This window comes from Mytilus californianus, unplaced genomic scaffold, assembly GCF_021869535.1.
Source record: "Mytilus californianus isolate M0D057914Y unplaced genomic scaffold, xbMytCali1.0.p SCAF_22, whole genome shotgun sequence".
NCBI lineage: Eukaryota > Metazoa > Mollusca > Bivalvia > Mytilida > Mytilidae > Mytilus > Mytilus californianus.
In genome coordinates, this window is record NW_026262671.1 from 3568127 (window position 1) to 3593496 (window position 25370).

The following is a 25370-nucleotide window of genomic DNA, read 5'->3' on the forward strand; positions in this document are numbered from 1 at the left end:
TTTGTAATAACATAAGCAACACGACGGGTGCCACATGTGGAGCAGGATCTGCTTACCCTTCCGGAGCACCTGAGATCACCCCCAGTTTTTGGTGGAGTTCGTTTTGCTTAGTCTTTGGTTTTCTATGTTGTGTCATCTGTACTATTATTTGTCTGTTTGTCTTTTTATTTTTGGCCATGGCGTTGTCAGTTTGTTTTCGATCTATGAGTTTGACTGTCCCTCTGGTATCTTTCGTCCCTCTTTCACAACAATGAGTCATGTTTTGAATTTTGTTAGAATATTAATTTGAATACATTTATTTCCAGTAAAAAATACAAACCGTCATATGAAGTGAAATGTAACTTCATGTTTTTGACAGTTATAGCCGTATCATAGTATACATATTTTGCCATTATAAATTATTTGGTATACAAGACTGGGTACTTGGGTTTTAAATTGACAGACATAAGATAGCTAAGATAAGACCCAGAAAACATCCTGGTATATTTGCACTGTCAATAACTTTTATATAATATATATGTGTTATTAAACCATTTTATATTTTTGCTGGACCCATAAAGTGCAAAACACTTGTACCAGGTTATAAAGTTTTGAACACTTGGTGGATTGGTGTTTTAATTTCACATTTCACTTTCTATGGACATGACAAGTGTGTGTATAAAGTCAATACGGGAAACGTATCCGTGTCATATGACAAACACTTAATCTGCCAAGTAATTACGATTAAATAGAAACTACACAAATATTTGATTTTAAATACCAATATATATAAAAAGATAACACACAAGAAAACAACATAAGACATGGGGTTTACAAATCAAAAGACCAGAATAAAACCCTAGCAATGAAAACACGCACATGTTTTATCATCTTGTTAACTTACCATAAGCAATCGTCCTTTTACAGTTATATGACTCATCTCAATTATTTTCTCCCTGGCTTCACTCCTCCGAAAATAAAGCTTTTTTTAACTAGATTTCGTAGAAAAAACCAAACACAGTATAGGGTTGTGCGTTCGCTACAAGATCGCCTTTAATATAACATGTTTAACATATCTATATTCAATAAGCCATACATAAATGCATCACATTTAACCATAAACAAGTAGATACAAAACGAGAAAGTTACATATAAGATAGTTATGTGGGGTGGGAGGGTTATGTGTAATAGTAAACCAAACTTACTTTGTCCTTACTATCTTGTAACGAACGTCGCATTGGTCAAGCACGCCTTACAGTTTCTCTATATACTGACCGCCGAAATCGTCCGTGCAGAAAGGAATTCAATGGGTATTACCCTATCTCAATTTAATATAAAAGACCGTTATGTTACACATATAGAACCGTAAAGAAATGTAGTTCTTGTCAATAAAGAAATGGATACTTTTAAATCAGTATTTATCAATTTTTATTAATTTGTACTGCTACTTTTATATTGAAAATTGCGTGTTAACATTAACATTATATGTTTGGTGAATTAAATGGCTTTTGATAGAGAGTATTAGTACATTCCATTTTAATTTGTAATAAACCTTGCCATAAGACCCTACCTAAATACATACATAAGTTTCCATCAATCTAATAATTGCATACATAAAATGTATTAGTAGTGATAAAAAAAAACTTATCTCACAATTATAACCTTTTCTTTTGAAATATTTGTTAATAATACCTTATAACACCACGCACCTAATACTGTTATGACCTCCCATATTGCTCATATTTTATTTCATTTAATGTTTTCAATTAAAACTCTTATTTGCTCAAAACAAATCTTATGTCATTTTTGATAATTTACAATTAAATAATAATATGAAAATTTAGGAATATTTCATTTAAATTCCATTAGCAAAACATAAAATAGAACAGACATCCATAAATATTCCTCCTGTACTTTTGTTTTTGTCACTGTTTTTATCATGGCATCGATAATAACCCCCATGTAAATGTTAAAGTAGAATTTCAATAATATACTTTTTTAACATGTTTAATTTGCCACCACATAAAAATTAAAATTTGAAAATTATTGATCAGTCTAAACGCTGTTTCCGCACGTCACTTAAAGATATTTTTGTAAACACAATTAGCCATAATGTGAACGTTTCATCATTCGATTTATCTCTCTTTGGTTTATCGGCAGTTTTGGAGCTGTTGAATCGACACAAACTAGTTTGTCTAGCGAGATAACTAACAATAGGCATTTCCTGTATACAATATCAATAGGGTATCATCCTACTTAAAGAAAAGACGTTACCAATACGTGTGTCATTTCAATTTGTATTTATTTATTATCAAGTGTGACCGCCGCGGCATGGTATTAATCTTTGCCTGTAAAATTTTCACGAAAATCAACAGTTTAAGTCCCTAAAACATAAGTTAAAAAAGGTTTAAAACTGATTATCAAATGATATAGTTTGCTAATTTAAAGTAATAAAGGAAACGTTGTTACACTGCCGTATTTGTTGCATCATTGGCTTTGGTAAAAAACGCAATCTCTTTACTGAAAATCACGTCAACATAATAATTAGGTCCATGTCATTGTAATATGTGCAGTCCGGCTGAGAGGTTGTTATTGAAAAACAAATTTTGTTAGGTAGGTGCCTTCATTATACAATGTTATAATCAAATGTTTAAATAGTTTATCCCTTAGGATATTTTCATGTTTTGGAAGCCAAAACGTATTTCTTTCTCTATCAATAAAGCTGTTTTCTCTAGCTGTAAGGAAAACAATCTATTCTTGAGATAACAAGTAAAAAATGGAAAAAAAACGCCAGAGAAAGTGCTATGTATGCTACGATTTTCTTGTCTGTCATTATATTCAGAATGTATAATACATGTATTATAATTAAGGACCTATGTATAACAGTACTGGAAATTGCTTCAGACTTTATAATACATGTACATATATATTAATTAAGCAGCAAAATATTACCCTCTAGAAAATTTCAATGATATGTTTTGACTTTAAATCTTCAATACGCAAATAATCTTATATGATAAAGTACGATCGCAAATGCCTCAAGCATCATCAACATAGACAGTTTTGGTAGTTCTTTTTATACCTTCTACATGTTTATGCTTATTGTAAAATTATGGCTGTTCGTTTGAGAATCAGCTTATGGAAACATTCATCAAATATGTATTTAGTACAGTTCCAAATAATCTGTTAGTTGGAGGTTAACTGTTACAAGAAAACATAGACGCAATAGCAGTTATAGGATGATACGTTTCTCCATGTTTATTTTGTTAGAAATAAAATGTCCTTATCCATACCTTTTGTCAAAGAGTTTAGTTTAATATGACTTCAGACTCTTTTGTTTACATGACATATTATAAAATGTATTATTTTAAGATGACAGGCTTTCATGCAATAAACATATTAGACAGACCATCATGACACAATTTGAATCAAGCATCATGTAAGACGTCATCAGCTAGTTTTTTTCCTGATTTGTTTGCAAAACTTGGCTATCTAAAAGAACATTTTGGCTTATCTAACATAGATGACGAACGCTACCAAAATAAGATTATGTCAATGAACAGATAAACACTCACTGATATCTTTTTGAGCGGGTATCCACTATTTATTAGCATGTGTAAGTTACATAGTAAGGAATGCATGAAAGCGGTTATGTGTAAAAATCAGATCGAAATGACTGTTTAATATCAACATTGGTTTAATAGTGATAATTTTTCAGTTTATAATTGATGTTAAAATACTAACGTTGTATACCTCGTAAACAAAAACGGATTTAGACCAATAATGACATTCAGTGATGGTTTTCTTATTTGAATTGCATTTTAAGGTTTACTATTTTGATGTATTTAAAAATAACCCTGTGTTTTATCGTATCTAAAGGTAACCAATGCAATATTAAGTTTTATTTAAGTTCAATACCCCTTTCTTCTTGAATCAAGTATTAAAACATGTTTGTTTAATGAAAACTATAGGGTAAAAGGCCTTTCTAAAGATATTTATTGGTGTATAAACTGGATTTATTCCCTCACAAACAAATCAAAGTCCGAATTTGTGAGTGCCTTGGTCCAGTTTATACACCAATAAATTCTTATAAAAAGGCGTTTAATCCTTATGTGTATTTTAAAATGAAGATAACTACTTTAATTTCCCCACCTGTAACCTCTCTTCACCTAAATTGTATATTGCGTCATTGAATTGGACTGGCGCATGAATATATATGTTGGTTAACGCCAAAAAAATGTTACTGTGAAATTTGCTTTCTCATAGAAATTAAACTACACAAAGATCTTATTATCATTCAAATGAATGTTTTGTGTCTATTATTTATTTTAACAAAGAACTCGAAGTGAAAATAAATATTTTAATGCGAGCTTATTTGTGTTATCATCACCGCCATTTGTTTCATTAGTTACAAAAAGTAGTTCCATAAAGTTAACGTCATCTATCAAAAAATAAATAATTTGATGAGCCATTACCTCAAGCCTTATCGACCAATCATATAAATGTATTCCCTAATATGCAACTCGTATAAGAATTATTGTTAAGTAACTGGAAGTCAATTGCATTAAATAAACATCCAACGCTGAATATATTTTGCAAAAATAATTAAATTTGAGGAATTTGTTTTTCTAATTTTGGTTATTGCAAGCGTATACTAAAAATAAAACATGAATTATATTTAATATCTACAATATATAATATATTTAAGAAAACCAGTGAAAAATCATGTCCTGTATTCGTTTAGTGATTAAATTGATAAAAAATGCAATTACACAATTTGTTAAATCCACATCTTATTGAAAGAAATTAATTTAAAGTTGTAAATAATGTTAGTATTTATTTTTCAGCCGAAATCGTTACAAATGTTCAAGCAATTGATAGAGAATTCAGTTCTGAAAAGAAAAGCGATGGCTTTGAGCACAATCAATCCGGTTTGTACTTTGGAAGATCACCAGCCCCGGCATCGGTCGCAATTTTAGGACAGCTAATGACTATTGCTACAAAACCAGATTTTAATATTGCAAAAAATGAACCAAACTAAGTTTTAAATACGTCAAATTCTGTTCGTGCTTGTTTGGTTCAAATAAGTACATCCGGCTGTGATGCATTTACCAACGCTCATTCAAATATGGACCAAATACGATTGTACACCATGCAGTTTCAAGGAAACGTTAAGGACCTAGTTAAAATTATGTTAAAAGGAAGTCTAGAAGACAAAACCAACATAGCTCCAATATTTCTACATGAAATTAAGAAACAAAAAGTTAAATCACAAAAACTCCGAGGAAAATTCAAAACGGAAAGTCACTAATCAAATGGCAAAATCAAACGCACAAACACATCAAACGAATGGGCAACAACTGTCATATTCCTGACTTGGAACAGTCATTTTCTTATGTAAAAAATGGTGGATTGAACCTGGTTTTATAGCGCTAAACATCTCACTTGTATGACATTCGCATCAAATTCAAATAAGCAAAGCCGTGTCTAGATCTTGCAAAAAACACTCAATCAGAGTTTACTAATTTGACGGAGTTACTTGAAAAAGTATCTCTCGCTGCTACTTCTGCGAAAGGGTTACATGAGAAAAGGCTATCAGAAACAATACAACAGAGTAGGATTTTAAAATACCGTCAAGAACTAGTTGAACACCAACAAGCTGAGATACAAAGGGAGAAAGACGACATTATTCTGAAGTTATCGGCAGCAAAAGCTGCTCTTGAAAAAAGCGAAAATGAAATGCCCGGACCTTTAAAAATGATGTTTATCAATGCTTGGGATCAAGGTATGAAGTGTGCTTCGACATGTTTAAACGTTTTAGCCATAAGTAAACTTACAAATCCTGTTGGCGTAGCAGCTGTTCTTATTAAAGGGGTTCGAGATCTTGTGTCTACAAATTCTGATGAAGGCAGACAGAAGGAACATGACAGCAAAGCTCTTACAACAGCTCTTAAATATGCTTTTGAGCTCTACGTATTCAACAAATATCTACAGCAAAAGATCGCAACTCAATTCTCTCAGGAATTAACAGAAGAAGATGACTCGACAAAAAGTAGAAAAGAAGTCAAACAATTTGTTCAAACTACCAAACAAACACTAGAGAAAGGTATATCAAATTGATTCACGACAGACTTGAAACCATTGTAAAGGAATTAACGAGTTCAGATTAAGTAGGCAACAAAAAAGTCTAGGCTACATTGAATTTATGTAAACGAATTATTGCTGCTTGTGTACGTACGAAAACATTTGCTTGGTCTGACGACATGCAGTGGAAATGCCTTTTAAATGAGATTTATTCGATTCTTAAAGAAACTGAAACCTTGAAAACATTGTCTGATCAGTTCTTTTCTCCTGGGTCAGTATCGCGTCTGAAAACAGGGTTGATACTTCAAACGAAAAGAAAGGACTGACTCAACAAGTTACTGACAGCGTGATGTACAAAATCGAAAATAAGAAACAAGAATTGGAATAAATGAGAAAAAAATGCGTGACTTAGTCGCAGAACGTGGAGAAATGGCTTTGAACCACGTTCGTGAACAGTTTGAGAAGATACAACTTTAAGAATAAAAAATGCCAGCAGTAGCAGAAGAACGGAAGAAGAAAATTAGTGAAGATGTAGCAAAAAGTGTTGCAATGATGTGTATTGATGATATGGACGAAACCGATTACATATGATTCAGAAATTGGCTTGTATCTATAAACATTTCGAATTAAATTTGTTCAATTGGACAATATGTGAAATTCATAGGAATATATAACATATTTTCTGCGTGATCTCCTATTCGTTTATTTGAAAAAAGAAACTAAATCTATATATTATCAATCTATTTTTGTCGAGCCTGCGACTTTTTCGCAAAAGCGAGACATAGCAATCCTACATTCCGTCGTCGTCGTCGGTGGCGGTGGCGGCGACGGCGGCGGCGGCGGCGTCCACAAATATTTACTCTGTGGTTAAAGTTTTTGACATTTTAATAACTTTCTTGAAATATCCTGGATTTCTACCAAACTTGTACAGAAGCTTGCATGTTTATGAGCAAATGCTAGTATTTAGAAGGAAATTTTGTAAAAATGTATTTTTCTGTTTTTCCGTATATTACTTATAAATGGACTTAGTTTTTCTTCCAGTTAACATTACATACAGTCGGCAGTTAAAGTTTTTAAAACATTTATTAGATTCATAAACCATCCTGGATTTCTACCAAACTTGGACAGAAGCTTCTTACAATCAAAAGATGGTATCAAGAGAAAACATTTTAATAATTTTTTCCCCATTTTTGTTGAGCCTGCGACTATTAGTAAAAGTAGACGAGACACTGGGTTTCGCGGAACCGTTACAAATTTGTATCTGTTTTATGGTTGTGTAATTGAAAACGCGTTCACAAAAGTACTGTTTTTATGTTGAAATTGACACCCTTTTATTTTGTTTATTCTTAAATTCGTATTTTGAAAGTGGTACTTTCCAACTTTATGGACCTGTGACGTTTATAAGTATATGATTACTAAATATATCATCTGAATTGCTAATACGAATATTATTTATAGTTAATAAATGTCAATCATGTATATATGTATACACTTCATAAGATACTTTTGTTTAATTTCGTTTAGTTTGAATTGTGATTTAAATCTGTAGTTTAGGGAAATGATGTACACGTTCGATTTAACATTCCAATAGTCTTACAAATTGTGTTGGTATACCATCCGCCACAAAAAAACTATATCTTTCAAGAGCATTTACCTAAAAAAAAGATTAGTGATATTTGTACATTTGATATATTTCACATGTTTTAGCAAACTTCCAAACAATTATTAATAATGTAAGCATCTGTGCATTATTTTTATTTTATTTTATGGAATATTGGTAAATGGTTTTGATATTAAGATCTTTTCATTATTAGTATCTAATCTGAATGAATTCCTTTGTTTCGCAATTAAATCATTACAAATCTTTACCTCCAGTTTATCTACATAAATGCTTTATTTTTTTATTTTTATATTAGGCTTTTACATTTTGTATTTCCCTCGTATGATTTATGTGTGTATTTCTCTGCAGTAAAGAAATAAAAGTAGTTTCATAGACAAACAGAACATGCCAATCCTTTACAAAGCAACCTCCATTCTTTAACAATAGACAGGTATCTATACAATGTATAAAACTATGTAAATTGTGTTTTTAAATGTAATTAAATTATGTTCGGTAATTGTTTTTGAAATGAGTATACATTCTCGCATAATTCAATTGGCTCTGGCTTGCAGATAACGAGACGACATGCCTGCTTCTTTAAGCATGCGTATTTTAATATTTTGAAATTGTTGCAGAAAAATACCCTATTTTTATATTTTATGTAGAGGCAGAAGAATTGCTTAACTCCTTTACTGTTCAGTTCATATACGTATTTTTTTAAATACAATTAAAAAGTTTTGCTTCTTGTTACATTGCCATATACGCGGGAGGTTTGGCTAGCCATAAAAACAGGTCAACCCACCATTTCGTCTTAAAATGTCCTGTACCAAGTCAGTTATATGGCAGTCTTTATCAAAAAGTTCGTTTCTATGTATGGTGACGTTTGTTTTAACTGCACTTCAATGTTTCTGATGTTCCGTTGTTTTCCTCTTACAGTTGATGTGTTTCCCTCGGTTTTTGTTTGTCATCTGGATTTGTTTTCTCTCAATCGATTTATGACTTTTGAACAGTGGTATACTACTGTTGCCTTTATTTCCTTTGTAAACAACTTCCCTTAATTGTTAATCTATGTGATGACGTAGCATTACCTTTATCATATTTGAATGGATTTTTTTTTGTACTAGAGATGTCCGACGGTCAATGTAACCATAACCGAAATCCTGCAAAAACTCATCAGAGACAAAAAGCTTCATATTGTTAAGATTAAATACAAGCTAGTGTTTTGTTTACATTTAATTTCAGAGTGTCAAATCCTAATTCTCGAAGATCAGCTTATTTTGTACAAAAATAAACATATTATGTTCTCGACTTTTAAGTTGTAGATGTCCCCTTGTAATGAATACATCAATGTTCCTTTATTGATTTTATTATAAGTTTTATATTATACTATATTATACTCTATTAGTTTTAGTATAGTCATATCGAAACTGTTCCTGAGATCAATTATGTCTTTCTTCCTATGATTTCAGGATTTTGTACTTCGTCAAAAGTAATTGTCCTTTTTCAATGTATCATTCAGCTATATTCAAATAAAATAATAGTCCTCATACCTTTAGTGATTTGTCTACTTAGTCTGGAGTTTTTGTAAGTCCACTGTTGGTATGATTTCAGCGGTGTTCTGTTTGATTAAATTCTATTCAAGCAAATGAAAATAACACTTTCATTAGTATATGATGTGCCCCCTGTTTGGATCTACCTTCCTCATGAATACTTAAAACCCAATAATTGGAGAAAAAAAACACCAATGTTATTAAGCGGAAAATATGTTTGATCACAAATAGTAGGTACGTTATAAAGCCAGGCACCATGTAAAGGAAGCCAGTTATTTATTAAGAACATATAATGAATTTTTATATGTACTGACCAGTCTGGGATGAAGAGATTATGTTTTATTTTCCATTAATGTGCAAAAAACGTCTCCTTTGTTTAGATTAATATGCAACTGTTGTTATACATCTTTTAATTTATATCCGTGCATTATTTACCACGAATATCAACGTGCTTAACCTTCCTGACTTAAAGTCAACTGTCGTCAATCGAATTTCGTCTTGTCAACTCAGCAGTTTTCACAATTGTATCGGAAAAGGTAATGCCTCTGTAGCCAGGTTTATTAAGAAAATTAAAAACAATAACGTGGCTATTCACAGGTATTCCCGTGCAATGCCAAAAAAATACAAACTTGCTACTGATCATCTTCAAATAATACTATTTGTTCATCAGTGAACTGGATAGATTTTTTTGTTTTCGTTTTACCATTGACCCGTAGCTTCATTCATATTGTAACTTGAACCAAACCGCAGTATGGTATATAAACTGTAAGATAAAGGGGACAAAATTTCATTAAACGACACATTGTAAGGAACGTCTATACACCTCCCGAAAATCTAATGAATTCAAACGTTGGATTAAACACAATAAAAAACACAAACACAATATTGTATTAATAAAATTCCAAACGAATTTACAAGAAGGTCAATAGTGCCTTTCTGTATCAATCACATCAACAAATATTCCCGTAAATTTTGCGAACATTTTGATCTACAAGTTTGAGCTTTCTAAAAAGCTGTTGACTGCTTCGCTCTATCCTAATTTAAGGTAATATGTGTGCATGTGGTTGTTGGTTTAGTATTGGAAATGTGGTATTTTTAGATATTGATTGATATAAAATGTCTTGGACAATTTTTGTATATATATTAAGATGAACTTTTCTGAAATTTTAAACTGGCTGTTCAGTGTTTAGTTGTCAATGTGTTTTTGTGGAGTGTGGTTTTCTAGTTCTTTCGATTTTGATTGCTAGTTCTGTATATAATTTATTTAGATATATATGAATGTTTAGGTATGTTGATTAAGAGTAACATGATTTCGAGTGATGAAGACAATAACAATCAAAACCAAGGAGTAAACAAAGACTTGTACAACCAAAAGATATTTACAACAGTTAAAATAAATAAGAAACAGCAATAAGTATTTAGTTTCAGTGAAAATGATGTTGTTCTACTTTAAGAGTGTGCGTTATACACCCATGTTTTTAAACTTTTGTTCACTTTACTTGTTGAAAATTAAAACATTTACAAATAGACACGACTCTGGAGGTGTGCCTCTCTGGAGGTGTGCCTAGATTGGCAGAAGTCATAAAATACAGATAATGCATATTTGTAAACATTGTATAGGAACATTGTTTAGCAAACAAAACAAATCGTGCATATTGCAGAGTAACAATGCAAATAAACACGTATTAATAATTGATATTTTAATATTGAATTTCAGTGTGCAATATATGCATAATAAAACGAACATGAATTTTTGGCAGTTGATCGGAACTGAAATACACATAGATATTTTTCCGGCATTTGATGACTTATCCTGAGACGAGAAAAGTATGTAATTCTTTATCTGCATCATAAAGCAACCAATCAGAATCTATGTGTGATAAGTAATTATTTCAGCATGGCGTGTATATCGGCTAAAACTGATAGCTTCGTACCGTGATGCGAAGCAAAAAGACTACAATTAATGACAATATCATGGGACAAGGGGGGATTTCTAAATTTTATTTTTTATATCATCAATATTGATTATCTCTTATTCATATTAAATAAAAATTTGTAGACATCAAGTATTATACAAACTTTGTCAAATACCAATTATAAGGTGCATGATATTGCAAGAAGTGCGAAGTGCGATATAATTTCGTTGTACAGTCCACTCTATCGGTTTGCAATAATAATAACAGTTTGTTTTTGTCACCATAGACTGTTTCACTATGTCGATAAACCTGGAGATCATAAGCGGCATTTTCATAAAATAACATATATTAACACTGATATTGATTTGTATCAACTTATCTTAAAATATATAAAATATCTTCATGTGCTTTTAACTAATACTATTAACATCACGTTTTAGCCAAGAAAATGTGCATATTCATTTATAGCACTGCCAACGATCCACAGAGAAATACGATTGACCCGACTAGTGTTTTTTGTTATTGAAAATATCGACACTTTTGAAGGGTAGACAACTCTGGTAAAGTATCATTCTGCCTGCCGGAAATACCTACTGAAAAATATTCTAGAAAAAAGTAACATGCAAACTTGATATGTAATCAATAGTGTTTGCTTCTTTATATTACAGTAAAGTTTATCACAGAAAAAAAATCATTCAAGGGTTTAATTCATAATTAAATACTCGCTCATTTAATTATATTTGTGACTGATTCATCATTTCAAATGTACTTAAATTGTACCGTCTGAGGTGATGATGAACACATTAAAAATGATGGACGTGATTTCCACATAGATCTTAATGAGTGTAAATGATTGTCAAACGCCTACAAATATTTATTAAAGGAAAAAGAAACGAAGTGAATCAGTTCAATGAAACATAAAGATATTTAAAGATATTTAAAAAGCTGGATGAATATCAAATTCACAAGTTCTCGAGGGTGTAGATGGGGGTCTTTCATTTCTATATTCTTTAATGTTAAAGGTAATTTTTCTATATTATATATTGTTTTCTCATCATTCTCTATTCTTTATAAGTTAGCTCCCCATTAACATCTATTCTTTTTTGAAGGTTTATTTTTTCTCTATTCTTTATTTTTTCATCCAATTTTACGTAGATTTGGCTCATTATCCGCTGTTCTTTAAATTCCATACAGACCCTATTCATACAACTACATACATGTAGATCTTCAGTTATATATCTATACTTCTAAAGGAAGAGACCGATTTCATTAAGCCGCAGCTCCTCTGAAACCATACAAAGTTAGATGATGAATGATTCTCTTATTGGCAACCTTTCCACATCTCTTTATTTTTGTATAAGTAAAGTTATTTGTGCATTGAACATAAGAATTACATTATGGTCCTTTCAGTTTCAATTTCAAAGGTGTAAATGCTATGATTTTTAAGAAGTTAAATCATATTGTGCTGAAACGATAGATCAAATGCAAGCTAATATCAGGAACACCTTAATAATGATGGTTATATCAGATATGGTGCAGACATGAGAAATATCTTGGAGAAAAATTCGGGTATGCTAGGATTGGAGATTGCACATACGGAAAATCCATAATGGTAGCAGGTCACATATTATATTGCAGTAAAAAATATAAATTTAGTATATATGAAAAAACTGAAAGTCTGAATGTTTAGATGATCCGTCTTTGTTGTCCGAACAAATGTATTATGATTTGTATTGCTGCAAACAATGGTGCCAAAATTATTTTGCACACAGACAACAATAAAAAAAAGACATAAGAAAATACGCTGCAAAATTGGAGGAAGTTAATTGACGGTTTTCAATAAAAAGCTTGACACTAAATATCAGTAAGCTTTGATTTGTAGTTGCTGACCAACATGTGGCGAATTTCTTATAAACGTATCAATATGATTGATTGATCGGTTGTTGTTTGTTTAACTTTTTATGCATGCCCAGGAAGAGAACAAATTCACAATAAAACAATAAGAAGGTCCAGAAATAGGGTTCGACTGGGGTAAAGGCAGGGAAGAATTCCGAATGCCACTAAAAGGAAAGTATATGTGGAAAGGGACCGAAATTAAGGTTTGCAACAGGCCAACCACGGACCCTTAAAAGGTCAATTAATTTGCAAAGACCATGGCACTCTATCTACACGAGACTTTGGATTTAACGATCCTACTCTGATCTGACGGGAGAATATCAAGGAATGACCATATAATTAAACCCCATGCAACACTTTAGGGTGTATCAGTACGGAAAACATACATGTATACTGTAAACATGAAGTAAATAAGTTCCAGGTCTGAACATATAAAATTGTCACATAGCATCGGTTATACTAATATCAAGCTTGGTATCAAATATAGATAAAATGCTCCGCAGAGCGTAGCTTCATACAACCGCAGAGTTTGAAGCCTGAACAATTGGGGCATGTATAGACACCACATTCAAGTTTGATACCGCTCTGGATTTGGATTGTGATTAAACACTTGACACAGCATAGGTTTCCGACACAGAATGAATTTCGTCTAAGTACAAAGAAGTTAGTTTAAAATTGAGCATTTCCCTATTATGATAAAATCAAGCAAAGTATAATTTTGGAACTTTTGGAATTTAATGTGGACCAATTTGAAAACCGGGCTCAAAATCAAAATACGCGGTTAGATTCAGCATATCAAAAATGCCACGAATATATTTTTTGATGAAATCATAAAAAAGATTAAATCTGCACCCTTTGTACCTCAATGTGGACCAACCTAGAAATAAGACTAATAATCCAAAATTTAAATGCACAGCTAGACTTATGATATTGAAAAACCCCAATATTAAAGGACTTTTAATTAAACCCCATTGAAATTGGTAAAAAAATAAGTAATGTGTACACTGTATTATAAAAGTAAGTTTTTTTTTTTTTAAATAAACGGTTAGAGCCATAATCCAAAAACAATCTATCTCAAACTCTCGTATTTATATGGAACCTTGTGTTACAATTTCATAGAAATCCGTATATTTATACTCAAGATATTATCTGGAAGCAAAATGTCTTCGGACAACGACTACGACAACGTCATACCACTATACAGCGCAAAATTTTGCAGTCGTATAAAATATATGGTTACTAAACAAATACGGCAGAAATGTGACGGACGAACGTCTGGAAATGGATTAACACTATCAGATGGGCACACATTGACTGGTTGATAGACAGACGATGAACAGGTGGACAGAGGTTTAACAATCACCCCCTTTGAAGCCAGGATGTTATTATTCTATTTAAGAGAGTGGTGCAAATCTATGACTTTTGCTTAAAGAAACTGTGATAAACAATTTACATTCGGACATTATAATAAAAACACGTACATGTATAGAAAAATGAATATGCTTTTAATAAAAGAAAATAAAGTATGAACAGATATCACAGATAGTTCAATAGCACAACTCATGGTTTATTTGAAGTAACATGTAGTATTAAATAAAGGAAAAATAACAAACAACCATATCACATATGTACTAACGAAATAAATAACAAATCTATCAACTAAGAAAAATATATCAACTGTGTACTAGTGCACTAACGATTTTAAGAAATATATTAACTTTTTATTAATGTACTAACGATATTAATAAATATATCAGCTATGTGCATTTGTGCATTAAAGAATATAAAAAATCTTGAACTATGTTCTATGTACTTACGACAAATCTATAAACTACATGTATATAACTCATGTAATGATAATAACAATTCTATAAACGATAATAAGGGAGCAACCATTTAACTCCATATTAAAATCAATATACTAGTATGTGAAGGATGACCAGAGGTAACCAACGCCATTATCTGTGTAGGGTGACCATAGGTAACCAAAGCCAATGTCTGTGTAAGATGACCAGAGGTAACCAAAGTCAATGTCTTTATAAGGTTACTTCAAGACGTATCAAAAGTCTACAGCTTTATAAGGTGACCAGATTTTAGAACAACAACCAAACATAATTGTTTGATTGTTGTTTGATCAATTTCCAGTAGCAATGTTTCATGCACATTCATTAAACTAATAAATATTAATACAATACGTCTGTTCTGCAAAAACGCCCACATGAAAATGAAACTAAATTGGACATAGGTAGTAATCCATTTGCAACGTTTTTATGCATATTCAGGACAAAAATGATTTATCAATTAATTCAATAGGATAACTGTAAGATGTTCATGGTAGGTCGATCTGATGAAGCGCTGAACATTTTGACCTAACCAAAAATGAGGTATTAAGGAAAGGGGAAGAAGTTTGACCTTACATAAGGCAACTTACCGAGGCCGTAAGAGTTATTGCAACAGTTCTCTAATATACAGAGTACTTGGCCTTCTCCATTCATGAAGTATCGAATTAAACGTACCAATTCTGACTGGACGTGACTGCGAAATTAAACATTCCGAACAGCCAAATATCAATGGTTTAACATGTTCCACCGGACGGCAGAAATCCATGATTGTTCATAATTATCTTAGTCAATCGTTATCGTTAAAATAATTGAAAATTGAATAATATTTTTTTAATGTTTCATTAACAATGGAGTAATGATATTTGGTGAACACAGTTGCAAATATATGCAACTACAATAACAGCAATAAAAAAACAGTAACATTAACAAATATTTGCAATTGGATATTAGAATATAAACAATAAAAAATACTGAAAGAAATTACTATTATTATAAAACAATGGTCAACAAAAAAATCATTAAAAAAATCAGCACGTGCAGTTTTCTCGTGCAGTTTTGTCAGGTGACCATGTATAAAGTGAATCACAAGTTATGAATAAACAAAAATTAGTATAGTGTTTCTTACCTGAGATTTAACCAACAAACGTAACAACAGTTTGACACAACTACATTTTCATATATCATAAATATGCCCTAGCAATGTACATAAAAAGTCAACCTTAAAATTAACAATAATAAATTTTAAAAACCTAATTATGGTAATCAAGATAACAGGGTACGCATTCAACAAAAAATGAATAAATTAAAATAAAATTCTGAAAGACTTTGACTAAATTTGGAACATTAAAGAGTAACACTGATAATATAGCGTCATAGCCGATGAGGAAACAGTTTTATTACTAATCAGTTTGAAATCATGTTACTTCCGGAATGATTGAAATTTATTTTACATGTATTTATCTCATCCTCACTTTAAAGATGTAAATGTTATATGTATCATAAACGTATGACTACTTTCACAGTGTAAATGCGTTAGTCATTTGATAATTACATATATAAAAGAGGGACGAAAGATACCAGAGGGACAGTCAAACTCATAGATCGAAAACAAACTAAATCTATATCTAACTTCCCAAATTGATGAAATTTGATCGCTAACAAATGTTTTCCTCTAAAATTGACTAATATGATAGATATACACTGATATATCTTTTAGGTTATTTTTTTATGTTTAAGCATTTAAGTGCCTTTTTCTTATCAAAGCATTTAAAGCTTTTGAAAATTATTCCTCATTAAATACGCCACCAATATATATCAAGGTGCTCCATTTGTGGCATGATGGTTGGATGGATGTCTGTTTAACGTCCAGTGGCTTATTAAATGAGTATTCAGTAAGATTTCTGACATGAAATTAAATCTCTTGATTCGTCAAGTTAACATATATAAATACATTTGATGCTCATGCAGCCATTCATCTATTCACAATACAAAAAACATACAATGTTCGAATAATATCAATTGATATGTGTTCCTTTCTGGTAATGGTTATACAATATCATATGGTCAGTTTCTGTGACGTGTAAATAAAAGTATAACATCTAATAACAGAGGTGTTATATGTGAAAAATGATAACAAAATAAATTCATTGATTTAAAAAAAACTTAGTCTGTAAACTTTGTTAACTTTATTCGAAAAACTCGCAGTCGTCTTAAATTCGCAACAGGGGTACATAGATATATGATATAGATACAGAAGAACAACATTACAATAAATACATGTATACAATTCATTTACAATAATACAATAGACAAACACAAAAGATAAATAACAACAGTAGTCCATTACTAGATCTTAGTAATGGACTTTTGATAACAAGAAGAGTAAATCATTTTACTTTTGATTTTGGCACATGAATTTTATATATGGATCCATAAGAATATAACTTATGCGAGGTGAGTTTTTACAGCTCCTTTGACATACCGGATATTTTCTCATTGCAGGACCGCAGTCAATACAGCAAACAATATGTCCACAGGTCAGTAGGTCATCTTAATCATTTGATTGGTGGATCCAGAGAAATATAACTTATGCAAGATAAGTTTTTACAGTTCCTTTTACGTACGTCCTACATACGGGACATTTTCTCATGGCAGGAGCACAGTCAATACAACACACAATATGTCCGCAGGGCAGAAAGGCAATGGATGCCTCTAGATCTAAACACACTTTACAGAGTCGCTGGTCCCTCAATTGTCTGTTTTCTTCTAAAAGATTTTCTGTATCTGCAATATGAAAATACATTTAATATTTACCTTAGAGCAAAAGATTATTGTAGCGTTATATTCCGATAATTCTTATAAATAATATGTGTTAATAAATATATGTGATAAAAAAATAAGGGTTTTTTATATCCTGTGGTGTTTGTCGTTGATGAAATATGTTTCTATTTTTTTCTGCAGTTCGCATGTTGTGTCGACTATTATATTATTTGTGTGTGCGTTTCTCTGTGATGAATGTTCTTGATTGTGTTTGAGCTGTATTTCTGTCACGTAGTGTTGTCATTTCAGCGATATTTTTTAACATTGTCATAGTTTTAGTTTGTAACCCAGATATGTTTTCTCTTAATCGATTTATGACTTTTGAACACCGGTATACTACTGTTGCCTTTATTTACAACTACAGCATAAAAAGCTGATTTAAAAGCTGAATGCTGAAATGTTTAAGATCATTTGGAATGTATCATTCCATACTAATACATAGAGTATATTGGACTTATTATTTCATAGTTTCGAGCTTACGTGTTGAAAGGTATATTTACTTAAATATTCGCCATGCTCACTGAAATATCTGTCATAGTTTATACATCCTTGCTTAAGCGATTTAATTGTTTGCAAAATTTAAGAAAATAGATAGAAATAGCATACCGTCAAACAGTAAATTGTGTTCATTTACTGGGTTATTTATGCCACTGCACTCAGTTCTATCTGATTTATGGTTACCTGCACTGTTTGTGTTATTGGCATGTGGAGTAACGTCTGCTGTGGCTCCTTGTTGTTGAAGATGAGGAACACCATCTAGTAAAATGTGCATTACGTCTGTTGCTGATATGCTGTACATATCTGAAATGATTATGAAATATAACATGATAGTGCATACTTTGTGTTTGCAATTTGATATTTTTAATCCTAGAATCAATGCAAGATAATCTGCACTAATCCTATGTTTTCGTTTGGTTTGATACCAAAGGTTGATTTATATAACTGACCTGCAGCAATTTCTGTCAGTGGCATATCGGATTATGGTCTTTCTAAAAGGACGTTTTAATGTCATTTGTTATATATATTTGGTTTTTATTTAAGTCAAAGAAGAATTAAATATAATTAAACAGAAAACACAAATTGTCTTAAATAATTACTTTTATCTGCTAATATATCATTTGTATCATGTTTACACGTGTAATAGAATGACAAAACTTCATACCTTTTCCGGAAATTGTTAGATGCTGAAAAGCATTTAAAACCTGTTGATCGGTATATCCCATTTCAATGACACTTCTAGCAGCAACAGTTTGTAATATGTCACTCTGTGCTGTACTAGTAGTACTGTTATTAACAGCCGAGTTAGAAGTTTCAGCTCTCGGTGCTGTCTCTTGTGTATTTTCATTTGTTGCATTGGTTTCTCGGTCCTAAAACAGAAAAAGGTCCATTTTTTAAAATGCCAATGAATGAAAAGTGAGATCTCAAAGATGAAGATAAATCTTGTATGCAAAAGTTAAAAGAACAAAAATACCGAACTCCGAGGAAAATTCTAAACGAAAAGTTCCTAAGCAAATGACAAAATCAAAAGCTTAAACACATCAAACGAATGGATAACAACTATTCCGGACTTGGTACAGGCATTTTCTTATGTAGAAAATGGTGGATTAAACTTGTATAATGATCGTTTGTGTTCTTTTCAAATCAATCGAACTGTTACATCGTGCTACTCCGAAGAACAGCAATCAACCATGTTATCGGTCCAACAAAAACACCATAGGTTCATATACATCTATCTACCACATATCGGTTCGCATTTTTCACTCAATAAGAATTTATTGATTACAAAAAAATAATTCAGGTTCGGGTTTTTGGTTGTTTAAGGTCTTTTGGGAGTTGGATAGACTGGTTCCCTGTCCTTTATCTGTTTGGCTCTGACATATATTGACAAAAAAGGTACCTTTGATACCCGTATGTTGCAAGGGAGAGGAATAGCCCAAGGAGTTGTTTGGGTTGGAGGGATGTTATTTTCTTCTGAATACTGTATTATTTGTTTTGCATGTAAACGGATAAGAAAGTTCGTTTTTCAATGAAATCATCTTTTATGTTGGTCAAGTTTCGGTATCATTGTTATCGTATAATATTTATCATTGATATCATTATTATCGTTTTTCATATTTTTTGCTTTAATAGGACATGTAGTGTATATAACATGCATTATATGATAATTAAGTAGCATTTATTCTACTTCATTTGGCGATGGGCATTCTGGTTAATTGAATTTTGTTAAACATTGTACTAACTATTTTTGCTTGTCTTTTCTGAACGGCGTTGATGAATTTTTCTCCTTTGTTTTGTTTCAGAAAAGTACATTTTGGAAACCATCTGGCATGTTCAACCCATGGATCGTCACCTGCTTCCCAGTTTCGCAGTCCGCCACCACAGAAAAAGCATCTTGTATAATCATGGTAACCGGCAAACAGAAAACCAGCCATAGCCATCTGACGTGGTGATTGGTCTAAATATGATGGCCAGCCTTCAAAAGAACTTATCCTAACAGTCAAGCAGGCATAGTTTGGATACTTAGGTTTTTCAAGGTGTATTCCAAGTGATTCGAATTCGGTGTTATGCTGGCATGAACTGGTACCAGTAGCATTATGGTTTTCATTGGACGTCTGTGTTTCTTGACTATTCTCGTTCCCTGTTGCAGAGCTAGTTCTGTCTCTGCTAGTTGATGAATATAGTTGATTTGCCTGTCGTTCCTGCAAATTGTTGCTGGCACCATTTGTAGATAAACTTATTTGTAAACTTGGTTCAGTTGCCGCTGCAATTTCTGACTGATTCCTTTCTAGACTTGTGACATATCTTGTATCAACAGTAGAATCGGTATTATTCGAAACAACAGTTGTCCGTTCTTCTTGATTTGCAGACGATGAGAGTCTTGGTTCGGCTACGAGTGCACATGATGGTGACAGCATGCGGTGTATAACGACAGGATCGTCACCAGTTTTCCATTTGTCATATGTAACTCCACAAGAAAAGCACTTTGTTTTCCTTCCGTCAATGTAGTAAAAACCTGTTTTAGCCATTTTAATTAGATTTATACTAATTTCTCGTGGGAAAGTGCTATACGATGACACTCTTAGAAGTTCATTTGACATTGACTCGCCGTGGGATACTGTCGTGCCACTTGAAAAGCTCTCAAAATAACTTCTTAAACTGAGTGGACGAAATTGTGATTTAGACTGTGGGAATATACGCAGTCGCAATAAATCACCAAGTACGTTGTAGCTTTCTTTAGTTTTTTGTAAGCTTATTTCAGTTTGAACTTTACTGGCAGTATCGATATTCCTCAAAGCAGTACCATAGCGTATTGCCGTAAACTCCTGGTGATTTATAATGTGGTCCATATCCGAAGACATTGTTTTGTCGACCATTGTTTCTAGTCTTTCTATTGCCAGTCTTAATTGTTTTGAGTTGTCTTTTATTTCAACAAATATTTTGAGTCTATCTATCACTTCTGGTAGTTGTGCTGGGCCCGAGAGTCCAGCTGCTAATATCAGTTGTTCAATTTCTTCCTTGATTTCTTTTAGGTTGTTGCAAACATTTTCATACCGTTTATTCGCGTTGGTGACTTTTTGCGTTTCGTCAGTCTCATGTAAGCACGTGCTTTCTGGTGTTGGGTCAGTTTGTACAGAACGAGAAACCATGAGAGGCCCTTGTCCAGTATCACTTAAAGATCTTTGGAGTAATCTTGGTTGGCACATTGTTGAATCAATATCTCTGCTTTGGTTTTTTATTTGTGTAACAGTATCTGACGTATCTGTACAACACATAATGGCAGGAAATTCTTAAAAAGAAACAAATGAAAATTTAAGTAGAGAAATATAGTATTATATCAAATAAAGAGATCTATGGTTCCTGTATAGAACTCATATGAAAGAATAATTAACCACAACTAATCAGATTCTCTTTGTTTTGTTTTGTATTGTGTGTGGTTTTTTTTTTTTAGGGTTTTTTTTTTGTAATTTTTTTTTCGGGGGGGGGGGGGGAGGCGTTTTTGTTTTTGTTGTAGTTAATTGACTTTTTCTTTTAATGTTTTTTTCGGGGGATGAGGGGGTTGCAGTTTAAGTATATATGCCTTTTATTGGATTTATAATACAGTCTAGGTGCATGGCCGAGTGGTCTAGAGCGATTAACACAGTGCAGGCGCTGTTGTCTCGATATCCCAATAGCATGAGTTCATATCCCGGTGAGGGAAGAACAAAAATTTGCGGAAGATTTCACATCGTTGTGTTGATATTTAGAGTAGTTATATATATATATATATGATTAGGCAGCCAGATGACCATTTTTTAGTCTAATTTAATTTGATGTGGAGAAATATCAGTGTGAGTTTAATATGCAGCGAGTTTAATGTGCAGCGCAATAGTATTGATGTGGAAGTAAATAGTGTAAAATCATATATATAGTTGAAGGTCTAAACGAGGAAAAGGGTCTTAAATAATTTTTGTAAGGTTTTATTTTCTAGGCCATTTTCTCTTTTAAAAAAAATGCCATTATTCTCTAATATATTTTTTTTCTTATTTTCGTTTGCTTATTCTTCTACATTCATTTTTCCCAAATCTATTTTCTATTATATAAACCTTTCCACACTTCCATATTTGGTATTTGTTTCTAATAGATAATTAACGTTTATTCTATGTTGAAATATTTAATGTTATAACACGTCATGAAAGACATTTTTAATAAACAAAAATTACACAACTATAAAAAACGAAAATACTAAAAATAAGGCTTATGTCTGAAGATAATGAAATAACCATACAAGAAATTTTTGATAAAAAAAAAGTTGCACAACTGTAACTTGTATAAATAGATGAAAGACTTGGAACTTTGCCAAGTTTATTCAATTATTTTAGAAGCGGAAGAACTAACTACAAATTATTGCTTTCGATGGTTCTTGAATAATGAAATAATTTTTTTTGTTTTGATTTTTACATGTTTTGCCAAAATAACTTTAAAGACTTGAAGTATTCATGTATTTATGTCTATTTATTGATGTCATGCTGTGTCTGTATACCATTGTAATTGCAAAGGTTTGACAGAATAAAGATATATATATAAAAAAAAAAGTGTTGGTACTAAATACACGAACAGAGATCATTTCAATCAAGATCTGTTAAGTTATTGGGATTTTTTCTGATCGAAGACGAGTTTCTGTAAATTACATAAGAAAAATATCAATTCAATATTGTTTTAATAGGAATTTAAAGATACATTATTTAAATTCAAGTTCAGTAATAGTTGTAAAATTTAACTGCAAATTTGTTATTGTTTCCTAACTAAACGAGAAGGGGTTAAATTACGCGTACAATTAATTATAGTTATAATTGATAAGAAATTATGCGTAATACTATAATTGTGATTTGCAAATGATATAATTTTATTTCGTAATTGTGCTCGTTCAAAAAAGTAATGTCCATTGTTGTAACCATATCAAAATCAATTTCCCACCTTTTTCATTAACTTTAAGCGCAAAACCTCAGATATAATCAAACTAATTCGAAATCCACACAATAATACACGCGCGTTATACGTCAAAGTGTAACTGAACTTTCATATCAACAGTGTCACTAAGAATGATTTTTAATTGTTTCATTCAGTATCGAGAAAAAATGACATGATTTTTAATGTAAATCAGTAATATGTAAAAAAACACTATTGATAATTTATTCTAACTATCTGATTTAGTACATTTGTATTTTAAAAACGCTTACCTTAGCTGTTACAGGGTATCCCTTATAATGAGTAATACTGTTTACATGTTTATATCTATATGTTTATTTTTAGAATCCTCTAGAATAGTGATGATTCATCCAAAACGCCTCGTGATCTATCGATTATATTTAAATGCCTAACTTATGATGTATAAACAGGCGGATTTGGTGGGGATGCGGGGGACTAGACCCCCTTATGAACTCCATATAAATCGATGCAGACTATTTATATGTTCCACTTCAAACGTTGCCTAGTTTTAGGGCCCGCCCTAACCCCGCCCCCCTTACACACACATCCCTGTTTGAAATCCTGAATCTGCAACTGAATTGACCCAATCACAACTAGATCGAGGACTTTATTTAATTATTATATCGGAATTTTCTATTTTGTAATTACATATTATATATATATCTATCTGTCTATCTGAAGATTTACTTATACATGGTTCATTTCTGCCATTGAAATTATATTTTATTATTACCAATATATAAAAAAAAAGATAAGTATAAGTTTTTGTTTAGTTTTTTAAAATGCTGACATGTGTATTTTTTTAAACGCTGACATAACAAAAAAAAAATGAAACTAAAAGTGCTATGAACCAAAAGTCAAATTTCGCAAATGAGTAAATGATAAAAGTCACGAAATAATAACTCTTTAAGACAAAGACATATTGTTTGAAATAAATATAGTCGCACAAACGTATATTCATTTTGCTATCTTTTTAAAACAAAATGTGTATTTCATGCAGTTTTTGTCAAAAGCTCAAGAAAACTACCCCCCCCCCCCCCCGTCATTTATCTTTCCGTTTACACAGTTTTCGGGATCAAAATTAAAATGTCTTTTTAAACCATAAAATTGAGAATGGAAATGGGGAATATGTCAAAGAGACAACAACCAGATCAAAGAGCAGATAGCAGCCGAAGGCCACCAATGGGTATAAATAAGTTTGCAATCACGCATTTAACTTACACCAATTAAAAAAAAATAAGAAGTTATCAAATATTTGAAAGTTGCACGGGAGAGCATTCTGATAAAGAAAATATTCCAGTATTTAATGTTGGTACATGTAGCACGTTTACCCATTATATGCACACACTGTTGTTTATAATGATAAATACTTAAATACAAAAAAGTAATGCAGCTTTGAATACACTTAATATCATTTGATATTTGCTTAACATACAATAAGAAATATTCCAAAAGGTCGTATATGAATTTTTTTCCCTAAAACTTTTTTTTTATCACACAAACCGGCTTAACTGGCGATATTCCAAAATTTCGTACATTTAAACCAATAAACCCATTTGAAATAAGACATGTAACTAATTTGCCGATCTTAATTGTTTGTAAAGTTTGCTTCCTAAATGTTGTATGTAAACTTAAAAAAATGTTGTAAAATGGCTTTGGAAATCAGAACGTTTAATTATTGTACATTTCTTTATTTCTGTGAGAATAAGGTTAGTTTTTGTGTTATACAAATGGCAAAGATTTTATTTCACAGCCATTTCAGTTTACATACGACATTTTGTCAGCAAACATTACAACCAAATTTTCAAAGCCTGTTTGTGAGATTTTTCTGCTAACTAATTAATTATAGTTCATTGCTTATGGTTATTAGCTGTGAATGTTGTCAGTAGAAAATCTAAAAGGAATCAGAAATGGCAAGTAAGAACTTTTTTATATTACGGCTTGCGCATGACAGCGAAGGAATGCTAATTTATATTGCCTTTAAACATATATATAATAGCTACATTTGAAGAGTCAGCATATATATATATATATATATATGGATTGTTTATAAAGCTAAGTTTCTGTCCCTGTCTTACTTACTACCAAAATTTAGTTCGGGATTACGATTTTTAGCAATTAATTTTCAAAAATGTGTTCCATAACTTATTTCCATATATGACATTAGTTTAGACTAAATGTTAACATACCTATGACACTAAATAACAGTCTATTGATA

The 25370-nt window shown here is 31.6% G+C and overlaps 1 protein-coding gene across 9 annotated transcripts in view; it reads right to left on the minus strand.

The window, feature by feature from the left end:
- The window catches only part of LOC127732121 (baculoviral IAP repeat-containing protein 7-like), a 135234-nt gene that overhangs the window by 85952 nt on the left and 23912 nt on the right, over window positions 1-25370 (minus strand). The window contains exons 1-5 of one of the 9 annotated variants that reach the window (XM_052241183.1): window positions 23404-23446; window positions 19927-21473; window positions 18849-19053; window positions 18368-18487; window positions 15683-17650 (exon numbers count right to left, since the gene is read on the minus strand). The exons of 1 other annotated variant lie outside the window; for it this stretch is intronic. In XM_052241183.1, the coding sequence (XP_052097143.1) occupies window positions 17454-17650; window positions 18368-18487; window positions 18849-19053; window positions 19927-21459 (2055 nt within the window). In that variant the 5' untranslated portion in view covers window positions 21460-21473; window positions 23404-23446 and the 3' untranslated portion in view covers window positions 15683-17453. Of the gene's footprint in view, window positions 1-15682; window positions 17651-18292; window positions 18488-18848; window positions 19054-19926; window positions 21474-23403; window positions 23447-25370 lie in introns of those variants that run through there. 7 more of the 9 variants (XM_052241182.1, XM_052241180.1, XM_052241187.1 and 4 more) reach the window with 7 other exon arrangements.